The sequence below is a fragment of the Malaclemys terrapin genome, chromosome 8 (genome assembly GCF_027887155.1).
Source record: "Malaclemys terrapin pileata isolate rMalTer1 chromosome 8, rMalTer1.hap1, whole genome shotgun sequence".
NCBI lineage: Eukaryota > Metazoa > Chordata > Testudines > Emydidae > Malaclemys > Malaclemys terrapin.
This window is the reverse complement of record NC_071512.1, coordinates 92,019,185-92,040,626: the sequence shown is the minus strand read 5'-3', so window position 1 is coordinate 92,040,626 and position 21,442 is coordinate 92,019,185. Positions and strand designations below refer to the sequence as shown.

Genomic DNA, 21,442 nt, shown 5'->3' with positions numbered 1-21,442 from the left:
GATGATGATCTTAATGTATGGCCATTTTACATGGAACTGTGCTCCAGTAATGTGCTGGTTTTGTCCTAGATGAATGTCTGAGAGAATGCATCTGTGCTTTGATAGATGTAGACTGTAACTTCATAAACAAGTGTTAGTGCCAAGAAATATGATAAATCACTGCCTTTTATAACTCTTTCACTAGAACAGTACCCAGAAACATCATTTACTCTTCATAGAAAACAGCTAATCAAAACTTTCAGTTAGAACCCTCTCTCTGATCAAAATTAATCAATCAAATCACAATTGTGCTTCATCAAAGGCTGTATTCCCTTACCTATTTGTGTTACAGTAGGACCTAGATGCCCCACCAAGATTGGAACTCATCATGCTAGCCATCGTAAAAACATATACTGTGTCCCTGTCCCAAAGGGATTACAACCAAAATGGACAAGGCGAAGGGTGAGAGGCAGAGAGTTGTCACAAATAGTGACTTGCCCAAGGTCACATGGCAGATCAGTGGGAGAGCTGGATATAGACCTCCAGGTCTCCTGACTCCCATTCCAGTGCATTATCCACTCAACCAGTATTTCTCAAACTTTTGAAAGTGGAACCCCACTTCAGGAGAATGTAACCAATTGTGCTCCCTCTTGTGCTGTAAAAGCCTACCCAAAATGAGGGGTCCTTCAGTGTAGATTGTGTAGATCTTCTTGCATTCTTAGACCAGCAATGAAACATCAACAATGTTTACATTTTAAAATATCATCGACATTTGACTTAGCCCGCATGGGGAAGAAGGAGGCAGTTCACACTACAGCACTATTGTTTCTCAGGCTGTCTGCAGACCCAAGCGAACATCACTGCATTACTTCCACTCAGGTCACTTTTTTGAGGTTTTCTTTGCAACCTTAACAACTAGAGACTCTTTGTAATGAAAGCTGAGACTCTGGAGAACAATTGAGACCTCTCTATGCTGCCCCACCTCCACTGCGAGGTGGGGGTAGGGGCTACACGCTCTACTTTACTTTGGAAAACACTGCACTAGACCACAGTGCAACAAACCTCTTCCTTCTGCTGTATACTTCACATAACCAGTCACGGCAGAGCAACCACAGCCTGTTGGCTTGTTAGCTGACTGCCTCTCCAACATTGCTAAGCCGCTACATCATGGAGCTACAAAAGTTGTACCATTTTAAAAGTTCACTTTGCAAGTCTTATTTTTTTTTACTAGATATTTACTAGAAGTACAGGAATGAAACCTTTGTAATGGGATCCCAAAGGGTAGGCAAACCTTTGGAATTGATTACTGTGCTCTGCTGATCTACTCTGTCAGAGCACATCTTGCTCATGGGGTATGTTTCTGACAGGGACTGAGCATCTCAGGTATTGCTTTATAATAGCAATACATGTTATGCGTTTTGTACACCTGTGTTTGAAGGATTCTAGGGAATCTAACAACACTGAAAAACTAATACAAAAATTAAAAGGGTAACTGGATCAAATGAGCAAAAGCTGTAGCTTAAATATTTCTTCTTTCAAATTTGCTAATTCTTTAGAAGCAGAGTTTAGGGTCTAATCTTTCCTGGATGCCCGAGAGATTTATGCAGGTAATTTTCATTAATGTGAGTGAGTTCCATTTATAAAACTACTATGCACTTTGGTGCTTTAAGTGTCTCATTTAAATTAGATGAATCTCGGAGGTGCACAGCATATAACTGATCACCTCCAATTTGCAGTTATAAATAGGCATGGGATAAGGATTTTCTCTAACACTTGTTAGATTTTGATGGCTAGTCTTGCAAGTATATTTGACAAATGCAGCACTTAATATTATTCCTTATGAGTGGCTGAAAGGAGTCACCTGTGCAGAGAAGTGTCCTTTAGAAATAACAATCACCTTCACATTTTAAGTGTGGGTTTGTATATCTCCATTAATGTTTATAAAATGACTTGAGATCCTCGGATGAAAGGCACTAAGTGACAAGCATGGAAGATAGTGTCAAGACTCATAGTCTAAGGGAAAGAAGTGAGTTAGGATATCCTCAATTCTAATCTCCATTGACGCTCCCTATGGCCTTGAACAAGTCATAAATTTAACTTTCCCCTTCTGTAAAAATTGGGATAATACTGAAGCACTAAGAAACTTCACTGGCAGCTCTGGGGCCCCAGGGAATGCAGGATTAGATCCCTTCTTGCCTATATCACAGAGCTGTTGTGTGGCTTAACATTGACTTAGAAGAGAAGTGCTGGATCATAATTATAGAGGTGTTTGTATGTCTTAGAGTTTGTTTAAAAACAAAACTCAAATGACATCCCTGATGCTGCCATGGTAATGACTTCAGGAAAAAACAATTCCAAGATCTGTAAAGTGAAGTGCTTTGGGGGAAAATGTGGCATAATGAGCCAGAAATTTGGAAATGGTCAGGGAACTGAAGCACCTGTGCAAAGTCAGTTGCAGAGCTGGCTGAGCTCCTTTAAGTACCATGTCAGACTTCTATCATGGAACCCCATGTATTCATTAGAGCATTTAATACTTTCAGAATGAAAGCAGCACTGATCTGTAGAAGAAAATAGAAATCTTCCATTTTTTGATTTTTGAATGGATCTGTAGTTCCCACTCTGACTTGAATTATATTCTATTTTATTGCCACAGTAAATTTAACATATACTCTGCCATCAATTTACAGGAGTCATCACCACTAGGGGAAACGGGAAGATATTTTTTCTCAGCATAGGGTGCTGGAGCATACTCCTGGGAGCTTCTTTGTTAAAGTTTTGCCATGATATTTAAGAGACAATTATGGTGATTATACGTGTGCTTCTGGTAGAGTAACTCCCTCTTTGGATACTGCTAATACTAAATTATCCCTATGAGTGATTACATTATACCCATGGATAAGCAATGTTTAAAAAGCCCTAAAGATCCCTCCCCTCCTATTCTGAAATGGACCAGATTGCACCAGGAGGGAGGACAGTCCTGATTCTTTGGGGGAAGTGAGTGAGAAAGGGTTAACTTGCTGCAAGGACCACAGCTGCCTGCTCTTGTTGCAGGAATCTGCAAGAGATCAGGGTGGGGTTAGCCCTGGAGGCTTGGTGACTATTCAGTCTCCCTCAAAAGGGAGCAGAGAGCATGTGCAAGAGTATAGGGAAGAAAAATGTTCCTGGACTGGGAGCTGTCCCATGGAGAATACCCTAATGATGTTGGTAAGCTGAAGTAAACCTGATTCCTTTGCTCTCTTTCTGTGTACTTCTGTTTGCCTTTGCCTTAAAGGGGACTTTCTTGGTTTGTTAGCTGTCTAAATGAAGGGTCTTATCTGGCTTAATTTCCTGACCTTGCATGTCTGCCTTCACCCCCCATTTCAAGTTAAATACTGTCCTATCAACACTGCAAACTTCCAAGAGCTAGTCTGAATATTAAAGTGCATTTTAAATGCTTGTTTGCTTAATGGCTTTTTGTTTCCTTCTTAAGGTATAAGAAAAAGCCTTTACTGAAATGGGAAAGTGTCCTAGCCCTGCACCTGTTGCTGCCAGCACATGCATCTCTAGCACACTGGGTTTCTCACAGGCTGAGGTGACCTGCTTGTGGAAGCTTCTTGTCAAAATATAGGAAACTCATCTCTGCTATCGTCTCCATCACTATCCTAGTATCTGTCTGCAAACGCACTATATAAGAAGTGTCTCTAAGAACCCTGCATTCAGGGAAGATGTATGTAGAGCACTGGATTGGAACCAGCAGCTCTCATTCTAGTCCCAGCTCTAGTAGTGACCTTTGCACAATAGATTTAAGTAACCTCTGGTGGGTCTGTTGGTTTTCACTCTTAAGACTTCTTCCTCTTCAGAGAGAGCCCAATAATTAAATGGCTCTAGAAGAGCATAAGCAAGATAAGACTGATTATAAAGGAATTGAAACTTGAAAGAGAAGAAGTTTAAAGGTGAGGGAAGGGCGGTAGTTCCTGACCCTTGTGTTGCTGTTGGTGATGCCTCACTGTCTAGGTGTTTATGTGGTCCTCATCACTGTAGCATCAGTGTGCCTTGGTCATTAATGACTTTTATCCTCCTCCTCATGCCTGTGAGGTGATGGTATCCCCATTTTACAGATGGGGAACTGAGGCACAAGGTAGATTAAATGACTTGCCCAAGTCATAGAGGAAATCTGTGGCTGAGCTGGGAATTGGGCTCAGGTCTCTGTCCACTAGGCCGTCGCTCCTCCAGTCTATCCCATCATGCCAGGATGTGGTTCAGTAGAACTCCATCTCTTCCTTCTCTTCCCTTTGGACTCAGATCTTTCTCCTCTTGTCTTCCTTCCACTTTGAATGAATGGTTGTTGTTCTTTGGTCTCCTCTTCCTCTGTTGCTCCTCCTGTCCCTTCCCTCCCCAAAGGGTATATGCTGCTTGATGCCAGGGAAGATCCATTGGTGTATCTGGAGGGTGGGACTCCTGCTCTCTCAGCAAAATGGGGTAGTGTGAGAGTAGAAGCAGAAAACATGGAATAGGGCACTGCTTCCTGCACCTTTAATCCTGTACATAGCTGGCCACAGGAGCCATTCATATTTAGATGCTGTATCAGGAGCAGGGAGGGAAGGGGAGTTTCAAGGAGCTGCCCATCTCTTTACCCACAGCAGCATATTTGTAGTGGTGCGATTGGAATTGATTTAGGGTCATGGAGCTTTCCCCGTGACCCCTGGCACCAGTTTGGTGTCATCCAAGAGAAACTGCTGGGCTAGGGATCTATGTTGGTTAAAGGTGAATTGACTGGTCCCCCAGTATGATGCAACTTCAGCATCCCAGCCAAAAATGGGCACCAGTATTATAGGAGTTGTTTTGTATTTCTGTGAGGCATCCAGGGGGCAGAACTGTTCCCCCTTTATAAAGGTCTGTCCACCTTTTCAGTTGCAATCAGTCCACTCCTGCATGAGCTCCCACTCTTTTTAGAAGGCATAAAATGTAAAAACTTAAATATCTTAGAAACAATAGCCAATCAGTTGTTTTATTGTCATATTTGAATTCAGCACATCAAAATACATAATCAATAGCGCATTTTATCTCTGAAGCAGACGACTTCTCAAAAATTGTAGACCAGTGTAATATGAGCGCATGGTAACTTCAGAATGAAAGGCTGCCTGTTGAAAATGAATGCGTTCATTTTCTCTCTGACAGATGAATGTTTGAACTTGTCAACTAAACGAACCAAACTGTCACTTTACCAGTCTGAGTCACTGACGTGGAAATCTTAAAAGAGAGAAGATGGAAAAATTGTCATTGCTAATGCAATTTTTTTAAAGGGGAGGCATGTTAGCTTCTGTTTCACTAGTATTTTACATTATACGTGCATTAAAAACACTATTAAAGGTTTCATCATTATTAGGAAAAGTAAAAAGTCATGGTTGGCAAATACCTTGACTAAAACTTGTATCATAACTAATGACCAAATTATACAGAGCTAGACGCTGTCAAAAGTGACAGTGTCTCTGAAATACTTAAGCTTTTCAGTGACTATCCAATAATTGAATTAGTAAAGGAGTCCTGCTGCATACAGAACAAAAATCTCATACTCTGCAAGAATCAGTTCTTCACAAACAAGGATAAGATCACTAGACAGAAATTTAACACAAGGTCAAAGTTAACTAGATTGCTATGAGTAAATGTGCAGAATATTGGATTGAAGGCCAGGTGGGGTACTCCTGCCATTCTAACTTGCAGGGGTGTATTTTTTGACGATACATTGGCACACTCCTAACATTGTAGAATAAAACGTTATTAGGTTTTAACACTGAATTTCACATATATGTTTATGGGTTTTAATTAATACTTTTAATATTGTTAAAGCATAAGCAAATAAGCACTTGCGACACAATTGCTCCTTCCTGGGGGGTGGGGGGGGATCTCATGGTCTTGTGCAGCAGCCTAGTTCCCCACACTGGTAATATACAGTCTGTGCAAACAACACTGCAAAATGTGCCTGCTGCCTTCACATGTTAAGGAAGACGCTTATTGCCAAATATTAATTATCTTGTATTCTAGTTTAATATAGATTCTTCTGAATGCTGAAAGAACATTATGCTACAAACTGTGCATCCCTACCAAGCATGTGTCAATCTGTTGAGCTGTATATTAGGGTCTGAATCATTCCCTTTGGTATTCAGAGAGCAGCTTATATTGAGAAGTGTTCCCTTAAACTCAGCTATGATCCTTGGTTGTTGATTGTCTTCATTAGAACTGCACCAGGGCTACTGATGATTCTTCTAATTAACAGTTTTGAAAACCGTAATTAAGTGGAGTTTTAGCAGAGGTCGTCAATTGAATCTAACTTGTGTTGCTTTTTTAAAAATCTGCTTAATTCCTTCCTCCAACATTCTGATGATTTCCATTTAAAAAGAAAAGAATAACTGTAGGTACAGTACTGCTGAAGTTCTATTGATTTCTTCATCTACAGAACGGAACAGAGTTTTGTGGATAGTGGTTAGGATGCTAAGGGCTTGTCTACACTACGCAGCTTTTAGCAACAAGGCTAGTTCCTCACAGTCGACACAGTTTTGTCACTAAAAGTTAGTGTGTGTGAACGCTCTGTCAGTATCTTGTCTGTACTTTTGCTGACAAAATACTTCCAGCCCTGTGAGTGGCGTTAGCTGTGTCGGCAGGAGAGCGCTCCTGCCAACAAACCGCGTTCACACCGCCACTTACTTCGGCAAAACTTTTGTCTTTTGCAGGGAGGGCTTTTTTAAGTACCCGTGAAAGACCAAAGTTTTGTTGACAACGTTGCAGTGTAGACAAGCCCTAACTCTGTCTGCTGCTGATCACTGAGGTTTATATGCGTCATATAAGTAAGCCTTTGAAGATAGGCTGTATGTCCTGTTTTTTATGACAAATGCGCTCCCAGAAGTGGCATCTGGCTGGCTGATCAATGATGGCGGTAGTTGACACTAGATTTGCTTGACGGTTGCAACAAGAGAGGCTGGTGGGATATAACTTAATGTCTTGTTCAGATGGTGCAAATATGACCATATTTATCCTGTTTGCAGTGTTGTAGCTGTATTGGTCTCAGGATCTGAAAGAGATAAGATAGGTGATATATATTTTTTTTTATTGGTGGAAGGGACAGACTTTTGAGCTTCACAGAGCTCTTCCTTAGGCCTGGAGAAGGTGTCCAGAGTGTCCATGCTAGTTTGTCTAGCTTCAGATCCAAGCTAACATGGATACTCAGGAGAAGAGAAGGTAACTAGAAGAAGAGCTCTGTGAAGCTCAAAAGCTTTTTCCCTTCCACCAACAGAAGTTCGTCCAATAAAAGATATTACCTCACCCACCTTGTCTCTCTCAATATTTATCCTGGTTAATTCAGACTCATGGTATGATATAGCTAATTAATTTTTTTAAAAATTAATGTCTGCACTTGCAGAATCAGCTTTCTCTTTCTCAACAGTAAAAATATTGCCCCACTAGTTAGCATGTATAAGACAAACAAGACGACAAATCTGGGATTTCTACTTTCATAAAAAGAAATGACTATACAGAAATTACCTGAACAGACTGTTTTCTTATCTTATCATGGATTAATTCCTGGTTTCAGTATCCGTTGTTTGCTTAGCATGTGAGATGCTCTATCACTTCTGCTCAGTGATACTGATTTGTTCTGGTTTTAAACACTTTTTTATGCTTTTGCATGGCTTTGGGAGAGGGTGTTTGTTTGCCAGGGACAGAGGAGCTGCTGATGAATATATATTCTCTATAATTAAAGGATAATGTCAGGGCTGGCTCAGCGGAGAGCCCAGCTGGGGCCCTAACCTGCCGCGGGGGAGGGGGGGGGCAGGCGGCAGGTTAGGGCCCCAGCTGGGCTCTCCGCTCTCCCCAGCAGCCAGAGTGCTGGGGGGGAGGGCGGCGAGCCCGGCCGGGGCCCCGCTCTCCCCGACCGGCTGGAGCGCCGGGGGGAGGGCGGCGAGCCTGCTGTGGCTCCGCTCTCCCCGGCAGCCGGAGCGCCCTGCTGCGCCGCCCCCCTAAGCACATGCTTTGTGGGTGGTGCCTGGAGCCGGCCCTGGATAATGTGCAGTAGAAAGAGAGCTTCAAGATACGCTATCTCTGGAATGAAATGTCACTTTGTTCTCTTGTAAATTGTCTGAGTGATCTGCACTGTATCTTGTAACTAGGAAATTCGCTTTATCTGTCGGATCATAGGACACTTCCAATTCGCTGACTAGAAGATACTGAGTCCAGTAACTACCAAGGTTTTATGTCAAGTGCTGGTGTAATGTAGGCTTCTCAATGTGTGTAGGATGGATAACTGTGATAACTGCCCGTTGTTGAACCTTCATTATTGGTTCTGTGCCCTCAGTTGCTTGACACCAACTATCTAAGCTTTTCAGTGGTAACAAGTTGAGTTTCTTCTTCAGTTCTTTTCCAGCACCATGGCTATCTGTAGCACATATGGACTTGTTTGTTCTACCTTTGCATCAGTCTTAATTTTCTTCTCCATGAAGATGGCTTTTAGATTCTCTTTTAAGAAAGTCTCTCTCCTCTCTCACCTCCCCAGGCATTCACTTTCTAACTGTTGCGCATATTTATTTTTGGTCAGCCTTTTCAGTGTGTCCTTTTTTTAGTTCCTTCAGCAAATAAATTTCAAAGGTTGACTATCCCCTATCTTCAGCTACTTCTTGTATTTCCATGTTCTCTACTGTCTCCCTTCGGTTCTCTTTAAGGTGAATTGAAAAAACCAAGAGTATCTTTGAGTACAAAACTACCTCCCACTTTCTTATATGTTAAAAATACCAGATGTTCATCTCTCTGTACTGTTCTTCCATATTCCCCTGTCATATGCTCACCTTACTTCAATTGAAAGCCAACACTTTACTTTTAATCAGTCTCTTACTACCATATGGCTATTTAGAAGTGTGGGGGGTGGAAGGGAGTAGTATCTACTCTCCTAATGGGCAGCAGTATCAGCTGACCAGTCTTAAATTTTATAGCTTCTGTAGGGGATCCCATTCTAACTACTCCGAAACTACCACAGTACCGTATGCTAAACATGCCTTAGATAAAGGGTGATAATAGCATAACTTTCAAACTGTAGGATCCATTGGTTCATTATGTGGTCTCCATTACTGTTTGGATTTTAAACAGCAAGTGTAGTGTAAATTATTTAAATAGGGACATAGGATTGGTAGTTTATAGCAAAGTAGAAACTGGATTTACTTTGTAGAGCAGTTCAGGCAGCCACTGAGCCAGCTGTACTGGCATCCATAAAAAAGGTTTTCATAACTTAATTATTGATGATTACAATAAAAATAAATATCAAATCACTTTTTTTTAATTTGTGACATGAAGGATCTACTGTGTATAAGAACACATTGCATAACCCTAACCCACCATACTAACACTCTGTTTTGTTTTGCTCTGGAACATTCACTTTATCATATTGGCTTCTTAGCATTAAATCACAAGTGTGAAGACATGCCGCCTCTTATTGTTTACATTACATTAATGTCCCAATCTGGTCCAAGGCCCATTATGCAGGGTGTTCAATGAACATATATGGTTTTAATAAAACCCACAAACATGTCCCTTCTGCTCGCCCTCCCCCGATAAAATTGACACACCTACCTTGCCTGTTGACAACGGATATTGCCAGGAACACCTAACCCCATGACTATCTCCACTCCCAAGATACCCTGTCTGTGAAATGGGATGCCTACTATCATCCCCTCTTGCATATTGCGTGTATTACGAGGGTAGAAGGCAGAGAATAGAAAAGCTATTGGTTTGTATTTCTCATAGGAGACTAGATGTTCAGGGATTGGGAGACCGAGCCTGTGACTTCTGAGATGCATTCAGGCTGGTGACCACATCAGCTGTGATAAGAGTTGCTGAGATTGTTGCCTCGATTTCATGGTAGAGAAGTCAGTTACAGGAAGGGCAACCTTGATGGAAACTGAATTCTGCTTGTACCCGGAGGCTGGGTTGAGACAAAAAGTAGCATAGCTTGTACTGCTCTTGCCCATACTGTGCCTATTCTATAGACCAGGGGAGGCCAAACTTACTGACCCTTCAAGCCACATATGACCATCGTCAGACGTTCGAGAGCTGGGACACACCTGCTGGGGCTCCAGGCTTCAGCCCTGCGGGTGGCACCTGCTGGAGCTTGGGGCTTCAGCTTCTTTTGCTGCTGCCTCTCCCCAAGGAGCTAAAGCAGAGACCCCCCCCCCCTCCTTGCAGCTCCCAGCTGTTTGCTGCTACCTCTTCCTGCAGAGCTAACACCTGGGAGCTGTGGGGAGGGGCCACTGAGGGAAAGAGGGGGAGTGTGCCTGGGGGTGTGTGACTCAAGCTGTTGGGAGGTCTGAACCTTCAAATTGCGCACCCTCCTCCCCCCCCCCCCGCCCCCGCACTCTTACAGTCAGCAGTTGTCTCTGGCAGAAGCTCCTAGCCCCACCCTCCCGCAGAGCAGAAGCCCTGAGCACACACCCCCCTCCTCCCCGGTAGGCAGAGAATGGTGGAGTGTGGAAGGCTCCGGGAGCTGCACTTTAACTCCTTTGGCCACCCCTGCTATAGACTGTCAACCTGATGCCTTGCACACAATGCTAGCAACTCCTAAAAATCTTCACCTTGGAGTGCTTCCACAAATCTGAAAATCGATATTTAGCTGGAGATCAGTGAGAGTAACCTGTTTCCTGATCTTAAGCAAAGCACTCAGCTGTGTTAGCATGAGGCTAAAGCAGCGTGCCTGTTGGCAGTATGTTCTTTGTTTTGAATGAGTGACATCTGTGTGACTTTTTTTTTTTTTTTTTTAAAAGGGGCATCATCGCCAGATATGGAATCCACCTATGGGGGAGGCTTACTAGACATGGTGAAAGGAGGAGCAGGGCGACTCTTCAGCAACTTGAAGGATAACCTGAAGGACACCCTAAAAGATACCTCTTCAAAAGTTATGCAATCTGTTGCCAGGTATAGTACAACCAAAGCCTCTCAACGCAGGTAAAACAAATACTGTAGCTGCAGGATGTTAGTGGGGAAGGAAACTACTTTGTTCTTAACCGGCATTGGACAAAGAACCTGGAAAAAGACCAGTTTATCTAGAAAGCTTTGCTTTTCTTTGCTTTTCTTTGCTGTGACCTTTATGAATGAGTCAGTCTTATAATTGGGTATATGGTTTAAATGAAGCTAAGACCGCTAAAGCAAGATTTGTAACCTTGAGATGAGTGAATGTCAGAGTTCCTGAACATCGGAATGGGCTTTTCCTATCCATTCTCTTCTCCAAGTCTCTTTACTACTCTTACCTCTATATCCCTTGTGCAATCCCACTTCTATCCTATGCAGACCGTCTTTTGTCTTTTTAAATACCAATTCTCCCAACTGACTGACCTCTGTTCCCTCACCCATCTGCTGCTCAACATGAGATGACAACCTCTCGCTAACATCTCACTTCTCCCTATTCAGCCTCCCTTATTGTTTCCATCCTTAAATCCATTCTTGACTGCTACCTTTTTAAGAAAATTCTGTTGACTTGTTGCATGCTGTTGGTCACTGCTGCTGACCGCACCTCAGCTATGCACTGTGCTCTGGTGCCGCCTTGTGGTGTGCACTGTGTATTCTGGGATAACTGAGCTGGCAGAGCACTGCATAGTTCATGATCTTACGAGAGGCTTTCAGGTGTCTGTGAAAGTTACTGACTGTGCAGGTTGCTCAAAAATTTCCATTAGAAATTGAAGTCAAGGCAGATAATGATGATGAAAAGTGGAGGATGCTCTTTTGAGAGAAAAAAGAAGGCAATGGGTTAAAGACAGTTGGGTATAAAAAGGTTGTTCAGTCCATTGTTGGAAAGCAACATTTTAAAACTCTACTTCTGTCTAAACAAGACTTAACTTCCAGTGTACTAAGTAGTTTGTCTCATCTGTTATCCATACTTAATCTGAAGTGAGTCTTTGTGGAGAAACATTGTTGTCTTGGCTTCTGTATGTAGGTGTGTATGTTAACGTGTCTTCCCTGCTTTCTTTCCTTTAGTTACACCAAGGGAGAGCTAGATATTTCTTATGTTACCTCAAGAATCATTGGTAAGTGTCAGTCACTTTTGTAAATGAAATGATGCGGTCTGTGGTAATCTGTGTTTTATGAACCAACTTCTGAACCCTGTTGTGGTCCGTACTCACTCTTGTGTTTGGTCTCAACAGTTATGTCTTTTCCTGCTGAAGGGGTTGAACTGGGGTTCAGGAATCACATTGAAGATGTGCGGACGTTCTTAGATTCACGACATCCTGACCACTACACGGTCTTCAATTTGTCACAGAAGTCTTATCGTAGTGCCAAGTTTCATAACAGGGTAAGTGCTTTCTTCTGGGATTCCAAAGCCCAGGATCACAAAAATTGCTTCTGAGACCTCTTGCTATCTGACCCAGAGTTCTTACAAAACGAAGGGGGCAGGTTCTGTGCCTCCTGAGGCAGAGCACAGAAGGCTCAGTTCAGGGAGAGGGGGGACCAAAGGTGGCTTTAAATGCCCATTACGCTCCCTGGATTCTGGCCTACTGCAGGGCCTCAAACAGCCCCTGGCATAAGTTAAAGCAGCCCTTGAGGGCTCAGTGCTATGGCTTGTACCTTCACCAGAGCTTGCAATGGGAGGGACTGTAGGGCTACTTAGGTTGCCGCTATGCCACCTGTGGCTCCTGTATGGCTACTAGAAACTGCTGCAGAGGAGTGAGGAATAGGCACTTAAATCTTTCAGAAAAATTTCTGAAAGATTTCAGTCTATAAAACTTAGTGTTAATATACTGACTGAGTTGCACAACTCTTTAAAATTGTAGTGTGTATGAATGAAAGTAGTTGCCATCTGCATGACTGCGTAACAGCATAATGCTCTGATGCTAATTTTGTTGAAGGCCTGAAAAGCAGAGGGTAGTTGTGATGGGTTAGACACCCCCCCCCCCACACACACACACCTGCCCTTCTTAGATGCCACCTGATGTACTGGGGTTTCACTGAGCCCCTCCTGCTCCACCAGCCTGGATTTCCTTCCCTGTTTTGCTGAATTAGGCTCTCCGGCCTCTTGCAGCGCACACACAGGTAGGGCCACACCCAGCTGCAGACACAGACTGAAGTCAGCTCTGTGTGAGAGGACTCACCCAGAACTCACATGCACACCCCCCTTTGGGGAATAAACCCAAAATAATACTGTCTTGCGCTGTATAGAAAGATTTGCACAGTGCAAGCTCATAAAAATTGGCCCTCTTCCTCAATGAAGAGAGATGCACAACTTCTTGCCCTCTCCCTCTTCCTCCCCCCCCCAGTTAGAAATTGCACAAACTGGTTTTAATAATAAACAAAACAAATGTATTGACTATAAAAGGCAGATTTTAAGTGATAATAGGGGATAGCAAACAGAACAAAACAGATTCTGAGCAAATAAAACAAAACATGCATATTAAGCTTAAGATCTTAGACTAGTTTCAAGAAGTAATTTCTCACCTTAAATGTTGTTGTAGGCAAGTTGCAGTGTTTCTGTAGCTTAGAGATCCAGTTATTTCTTCTTACAGACTGGATCCCTGTCTCAGTCTGAACTCACCCTTGCCTTTCCTCTCAGGTTGGTTCCTTTGTCCCTTCAGGTACTTTCAGCATCTTTCTTCTTGAGTAGACCATGGAGGAGAGTCTAGATCAACCCCCTCCCCAGCCTTAAAAAGGATTTACCTAAGGCAGGAAACCTTTGTTTGATCCCTGTACGAGGAAAAATATCAGCGGTGTCCAAGGTGGTATTTTGTATCAGGTGATCTTATCACCTGACCTGGTAGTGTCACAGCTACATCTCAAGAAGGCAAGAGATTAGTATCTTCACAGTCTTGTTGTTTCTTCCTAATGGCCCATCAAGGCTGTGATGGTGGGTTGTCTGGTGGGACACACGCACACGTGTAATTGTTACATAGTCAATATGCCTAATTTCAGATACAGAAATGATACATGCATAGAAATTGGATAATTATATTCAGTAAATTATAACCTTTCCAATGATACCTTACACGAGCCATCTTGCATTAAGTATATCTTAGGTATGCCATATTCATATCATATCCATATTTCTATGAAGAATATGGGGTGCGATGTCACAGTATAATCACCTACTGCAGATGTTGGCAAACTACGGCCCGCGGGCCATATCCAACACGCGAGACCATCCTGCCTGACCCCTGAGCTCCCGGAGGGGGAGGCTAGTCCCCGGCCCTTCCCCTGCTGTCCCCCTTCCCCTTCAGTCATGCTGCTGTGCTGGCCGCACTCTGGCCCGCTGGTAAGGGAGCAGGGAGTGGGGGGGTTGGGTTAAGGGAGCGGGGGATCCTGGGAGGCAGTCAGGGAGGATGGGGCGGTTGGATGGGGTGGAGGTTCTGGGGGGGGGCTGTCAGGGGATGGGGAACGGGAGGGTTGGATAAGGGGATGAGATCCCAGGGGAAGTTAGAGGCGGGGGATCCCGGGAGGAGGTGGTTGGGGACGAGGAGCAGAGGGTGGTTGGATAGGGGATGGGAGTCCTGTGGGGGGCTGTCAGGGGGTGAGGGCATGGATAGGGGACAGGGAGCAGGGGGGTTGGATGGGGGCGGGGGTCCCGGGAGGTCCGGGGACAAGGAGCAGGGGGGGTTGGATGGGTTGGGGATTGTGAGGGGGGCAGTCAGGGGGCAGGAAGTGGGAGGGGGTGAATAGGGGGCGGGAGCCAGGCTGTTCGGGGAAGCACAGCCTACTGTGTTGGTACTGTCCATAGGAAACCTCACTTCACCAGAATCTCCTAGAAAGAATTAAAAAAGCAAAGCAGTGAGAACAGGTATCCTAGCAAAGGTGCTTTTAAAGAAGTTTTCTTTAAAATAAACTAGCATACTTCTGTGTTGCAAAACTGTCTCTAGTTACATAAAGTATTGATGCAATCGGTGCTGTAACTTTATTTTGTGAGGGCAGGAATATCTGGTGGCTAAAGCACAGGGTTGGAAGTTAGATATGGGTTGTGTATCTGGCTCTGCCACTGACTTTTATTATTTGAGAAGTCACTAATGCTTTCTGCTTTAGTTTCCTCCTCTGTAAAACCAGAATAATACCAGACAGAAGTGTTGGGCTCCAATTTGTTGAAGGTTTTAAAGCATTTGGAGATCCCTGTAGATATGCAAGGTTAGGCATAACTGGTAGAAAAACTTTCCTACAAGCGATCTTCTTCCTCCTTCTTTCTAGCTCTGTCTTCCAACATGCAACATTAATTACTAAACTTAAGCTAGTGTAGCAAGAGATTACCTGACTTCAGTTTAGTCTGATCTATAGTTAATAGTCTAATTGCCGCTAGTGTCTAGATCACTGGTAGCCATTCCATTTACATTTGTGCACATACCATGGATTTTTGCCACTTAAAAAAAGGCCGTTTGTGAACGGCCTTTCTGTGGTGGTGTTGCATGCTGTCAGTGAATCAGGAAAACCTGTTAGGTTAAAATAATCAAGGAGCTTTTAATTTCCATTCAATTAATGAATTCAGGCATATTTGTTGGCAATGAGGCTGAGATGAAGAGGGCTCAAAAAAACTGGACTAACATCAGGGCTCTTATGTATCAATAGAAGATGCAGTGGGATCTGTATTTTCAGCAGCTCAACTTAAAATATTTTAGTGGTATTGCTGCTGTTGTCATATATTGAAAGAATGCTATAGGGCAGGAAATAGTATTCATTATTTACTACTGTGTATGTTACCTACTAAGAATGACTAGCCATTTTGTTAGCTGTTGCCTCAAGACATGAGGCAAAAATGATAAATAACATTTATTAAAATGCAGCATCTTAAGGTTCTGGGCTGGGATAGTCTGTCTCTACTAGGCAGGCAGGAAAGATAAGGTATAATTTTGCATAATTGTTCCATGGTGCTCTTGCAGTGGATGTGGTATACATGAAAAATACTAATCGATCCTAAAGGAGCTGAAATCCTTGTATAACTATTCTCAGTTAATCCTGAGCCAAAACCTAAATGGAGAAGTGTTCCTCCCAATCCCCTCCATGCACAGTAGCTGCTTGTTCTGTTTATTTAAAGTGGATTATTCGTTTCCTATTCTCTAAGACTTTTTTTCAAGAGGAATAAATCTTTATATAAAAATGTTTTAAATTCATGATTGCTGTTAAGTCTCATCTTTTATAACCCTTTTTGCCTCCTACTGGCTCATTCACCACTTTTTTTTCCCCCTAGACTTGTGAAGAGGAAAAGTAGCTGCCATATTTGAGGATAGGAGACCGTTTTAAAAAAAAATTAGCAAGGCAAAATGTAGAGCCACTGGAAGAATGTAAATAGGAACAGTATAATGCTCATTAGTCCTTTAATATTCCATTCTTCTAGTGTAGGGGTCTCAAACTCCTGGCCTGCGTGGCTCCAGCAGTTTTGGGGCCAGGTCTCTCCCTTGGCCCCACCTGCCACTCCCGGGCGTTCCCCCGTCTGGGGCCCCGGCAGCACAGTGGAGCTGAGCAGCATCTGCCTGCTCGCTCCAGTGGCTGCCAGCCCCTCCATCCGGCCCTGGGGTGGGGCTATGTCTCCGTGCACTGCCCCCACCCCAAGCACCCCTGTGGCCAATGGGATGCTGTGGGGGTGGTGCCTGGGGGCAGCAGCGCACAGAGGCCCCCTGGCCCGCCCCAGGTAAGCACCACACCGCCAACCACCTCCCAGAGCCTGCACCCCAGACCCTTTCCGCACCCAAACTTCCTCCTAGAGCCTTAGGCAGGTGGGGGGTGGAGTTTTGGGGGGTCAGGTTCTGGGCGGCATGAGTGACATTATTGGCCCGCTGGGAGGATTTGAGGACTGGCACTGGCCCTAAGGTATATTGAGTTTGAGACCCCTGTTCTAGTGACTTTCCTGGTAGTGGTTTCTCTGCCAGTTTCCCAAGGAAGCTGGGAGAAATTCAAAATAAAAGTCTTATGCACAAAAACAAGATGACGTTACGGTCCTAACATGTATCATAAACATGGCCACAGGCCCCCATATTTCAAAAGCCATATAAAACTTCCACTTTTATGTTGTGTTGAATTTCCTTAGTGATATTGAGGTAGCACTTCAAATAAAGAAAACTACGTAACATATACTTAAAAATTTCCTAATTGCATATTTGCTTGCTGGCCTGTAATTACAGACCAAGCAAATGCATAATTATGGACTGCTGGAAATGCATATTTACTTTATAGATGGTAATGGCTTTTTCAGAGTCTGTGTCAAGGCCTAGTTATAGGATATTTAGTTTATGGGTGGTTGGTCATATTGACAGTAACCGCCTCTCTTGGAGAACAACAAAACACAATCTGGACTAATTGCCTGTGCAACTCCACTTTCAAAAATCATGATGTGAAAGTGTCTGGTGGGGGGGCGGAAGCCGAATGGCCAAATAAATGCTCATTGCGCTTCATGTGAGCACTCCCTAACGTATGCTCGTGCTGCAGATCAAAATGACTATTTCTGACTATTGTACATAATTTAAAATAATAATTTGTGTTATAGACCGTTAACTGCTGCAATAGATGCCATGCTAGGTGCTTACAATGGGAAACAAAACATTCTTATAGGGGGATTCCAGCCTTGCTATTGATCCTCTTACAAATATCAGGGTTCTAATGAAATACAACCCAAAATACAGAATTAATTGCTTAGACATTATGGGCAGAGTCTGAGTAAGCCACCTTGCCAAATTTATATCATTCTCCTTTTAAGTGCTTATATAATTATCTAAGGAACTTCCCTGTATCTAGGAAGGTTTAACCAAACCATCTTCTTCTCTCCCCCCTCCCTGCCCCTGGTATTCCTAAAGCAGAATTCAAATGTCTGCTTGGGGGGGAAAAAACTGCTCTTCAGACAGAGTGAAACTTGGTGCTGCAGCTTCCTACCTCTGGCCAGAAACCTCTTTTTAAAAGGCAATTCAATTAAAAATAAGCTAACAGGAGAAATAGGGTTGTGGAAGGCTAGCCAATCTGCAACTTGGCACAGCACTGCAAAGATTGTCCTTGAGACAACTGTGATTCAGAGAGTATGTGGATGAGTGATAGCTAGAAGTGCTTTGCTTGTTTGTACAGCTTAGCATTTGAGGAATAATGTTCTGGCTGACATCTTAGTAACTGTTTATTACCAATTCCTTTCTACAAAGAATTACTCGTAAGATTGCTGTAGAAATCAGATCTCATTACCGAGAGAGAGTCCAGGAATTAATGTTTACTAATTAGGAACTAGTGGCCTGATCTTCAGGGTTGTTGAGGTCTCTCAAATCCCATTCCATTAAGTCAGTGGAAGCAAGAGATGCTCGGCACCACTTGAAAACCAGGCCCTAACTTTAAGAACCAATTTGCTAACATTTCAGTCCTGTGACCTAGTGCAGGACTTACTACAGTATAATCAAAGCACAGCAATTTGATTCAACTCTTCCTTGCAAAGAGAATTCAGTGCTTTAAATGGTTACTAAGGATGATCCAAGTTGCATGCTAAATATTTCAAAACTGTTTTAAAATGTATTGTCAGGGACAAAATATAAATTTCATATTATGAAACAAAAAATCCTCTTCTCTTGCCCCTTCTATAATTCATGCCTCCCCATTAAGCAGAGTTATGCATGAAAAGAGAGGCTGAAGGGGTTTAAAGCACAGCATTTACCTTGTGTGGAAGGAACATGCTCTTTTTTGACAGGAAAGATCCATGAAAGTGTCTCAATTAAAGGGATTATGAAGTTTGTTTGTTCACTATGTGATCTCCTAGGTATCTGAATGTAGCTGGCCAATGAGACAAGCGCCCAGTCTGCATAATCTCTATGCTGTATGTAAGAACATGCACAACTGGTTACAGCAGAACCCCAAAAATGTGTGTGTCATCCATTGCATGGTAAGTCAGCCAGTAGCTGCATTTGAGAAATCTCTGCTTGTAACCTCTTGCTTCCCTGGGGAACTGACCAGCAATAAATGCACCATTGTACAAGGATACAATGAAGTAAGTCCATACAGGAGAATAAGCATTATACAATCTGCCAATATGCAAAAACCTAAATATAAAGAGATAATTCAACTTGATTTAAGCTAAAATTGCTTCATGTCTTACATGTATTGCAATATATTTGATCACCTAGTTTGAGAGCCTTTTCTGGCCAACACAACGGCAGACATTGCTTTGAGTAGTGTTATGGTTTGTCACAACTTTAAATGCAGTTTCTAGTTTGGCTGGGGGGAGGAGCGCTTGAATAAGAATAATTAAACCTACCATTAAAATGTGGGTCTATTCTGAAAATTCTCTCTGCAACAAGAGGGACATTTTACTCATCAGATCTGCTTCCTGTGAGTATTGAGTCACTTTTCATGGAAGTTAGTATAACTAAGTCTGATGGCTTTTAATCCAGTGAGCCCTGCAGAGCCAACGTAGCTAAGGAAGATGAACCACATTCTGTCCCTCCTTGTACCTCAACAGACTTATTAACAAAGTAGTGTTTCCAGGGCCTTGTGCAGATCCAGTGAGAGCCATGTAGATGTTGAGGACAGTGTAGGCTGAAGTTTGTGTCAGTGACACCTACACAATCACACTCTTTGGCCTGTAGAACCTTTATGGTTGATAATGATCCCGAAGGAGTTCTGTTTAACTTTCGGAACCCAGGTTGGCATTCCAGGGCTGGCAGTTTTGGGCAGTAAAAAATTCCAGATGAAATCTGCCTAGCTCATAAGAAAGTCCCGATAAATATTAACCCTGGTGCCTCATAGTGTCACTCTCAATATGAGTACAGTTTTTCTGTGAAAATCAGAAACACATAGGTTCTCTAGGTATGTAGTTTCCCAACCCAAAAGACTCAAACATGACAGAGCTCCCAAACGAATTTTGTGTGTTGAAGGGCATTTTTCTCTGACTGCCCTCCCCTAACTAGCTTATACAGCCAGCCAAGTCCAAAAGATAGGCAGGTTACCAATATGGGGCCCCTCTTCAGCAAGGCACTTAAACCAGTGCTTAATGTAAGGTATGCAATGATGTTGTACCCATGTTGGTCCCAGGATATTAGAGAAACAAAGTGGGTGAGGTGATATCTTTTATTGGACCAACTTCTGTTGGTGAGAGAGACAAGCTTTTGAGCTTACACAGAGCTCTAACCCTGAAGAAGAGCTCTATGTAATCTTGAAAGACATGAGTGGTCCCTTTGATTTCAAGCACATGCCCATATTCAGCAGGATACTTAAGCCTTAGTCTGTTCTGGGGTGGCAAATCCTGTATCAAGGTAAATCACTGCTTTAGCAGATGTCTGAAATAGCAGATTGCAGTGAGCCTAAGATCTGCAGGTGTATTTTAATATTACAAACAGCAAATTACTAAAACACACAGCAGAAGTTCCAATCCAAAGACGAGTTATTTCTGGGCCCTCAAAATCTTGTGTGAATCATCAGCTACACTTGTATGCACTTCTGTAAAATAGTTGAATCAGTTTAAATCGGCTGTATTTAGTCTGGTTCAAAAGTTAATTACTGGAAATTAAAGCGCCGAAACAAGAGTTTTTATAGACCTTCCTCCTTTAGCTCTAATACAGCCATGTCATTGAAATCTTGCTGAAATGCGCTTTTAAATATGGATTGGGTTAAAATAGACTATCCTTTCCCTTCAATTAACAGGATATCTCTGATATGTGCTCTTGCATTTTATCTGACAGGATGGCCGTGCAGCATCAGCAGTTCTGGTCAGTGCAATGTTCTGTTTCTGTCATCTCTTCTCTAGTCCAATCCCAGCTATTCAGTTGCTCAACTCAAAGAGACCTGGAATAGGACTCTGGCCATCCCACAGAAGGTAGAGTATGTTAGTTGGGTGAGCACTATTCAACATAGTTAAATGTATAACTGTTTTAGGCCTGTGGTCCCCATTTCCTTAGCTGTCCAGGCCTGGGTCCTGCAAACATTTCCGTGTGTAGTCCCACTGAAGTCAGTGGAACTGCTCATGTGCCACATGCTAGCTTGAGTAATGATGGTCTAAAGTATTAAGCAAGAGGTTTGGTGTTTGAGTTCCAGTCCTAGTATGTTAACATTGCCAGAGCTATGTAGTGTCAGGCAAGTTCCTTAGTCTTTTTGTGTCCTAGCTTCACCCTGTGTAAAGTGAGAGTAGTGAATGCTGTTTTCCTCAAATTGTGTCCAAGGATTAATAGATGAAGGCTGTTCGTTTGTTTATGATGGCTTTGTTCCTTAGGTTGAAAAAAATTAAGACCAGTCTGGGCTTAATATTGCTTCAAACTCCCCCCCCCCCCCCCCAAATGACCGTTTGTCTGATCAGAAACTTGCTGTGTAAAACATCTTGTTTACAGTAGGTTTGTCTTGCAACTGAAGAATATCCTGTTGGTAGGCTCCCACAGAGTGAACAGAAAAAATGCAGTGATAAGTATGTAGAAACAAAAGTTTAAACCCCTAAGATACTTAGCCTAGTTAAACTGAAAGCAGCATTGCTGTTTCCTGGCAAGTTTTGGATTTGTCATTATTTTTTCTTTTCCAAAAGTGCTGTTTAGGATCATTA

At 43.0% G+C, this 21,442-nt stretch overlaps 1 protein-coding gene across 2 annotated transcripts in view; it reads left to right on the top strand.

Annotated features, from left to right (window-relative positions):
- DNAJC6 (DnaJ heat shock protein family (Hsp40) member C6) overlaps window positions 1-21,442 on the top strand; it is a 73,144-nt gene that overhangs the window by 19,306 nt on the left and 32,396 nt on the right. For both annotated transcript variants that reach the window (XM_054038589.1, XM_054038590.1), the window contains exons 2-6: window positions 10,755-10,905; window positions 11,962-12,011; window positions 12,129-12,277; window positions 18,677-18,799; window positions 20,595-20,728. In XM_054038589.1, coding sequence (XP_053894564.1) covers window positions 10,755-10,905; window positions 11,962-12,011; window positions 12,129-12,277; window positions 18,677-18,799; window positions 20,595-20,728 — 607 coding nt within the window. The remainder of the gene's footprint in view (window positions 1-10,754; window positions 10,906-11,961; window positions 12,012-12,128; window positions 12,278-18,676; window positions 18,800-20,594; window positions 20,729-21,442) is intronic.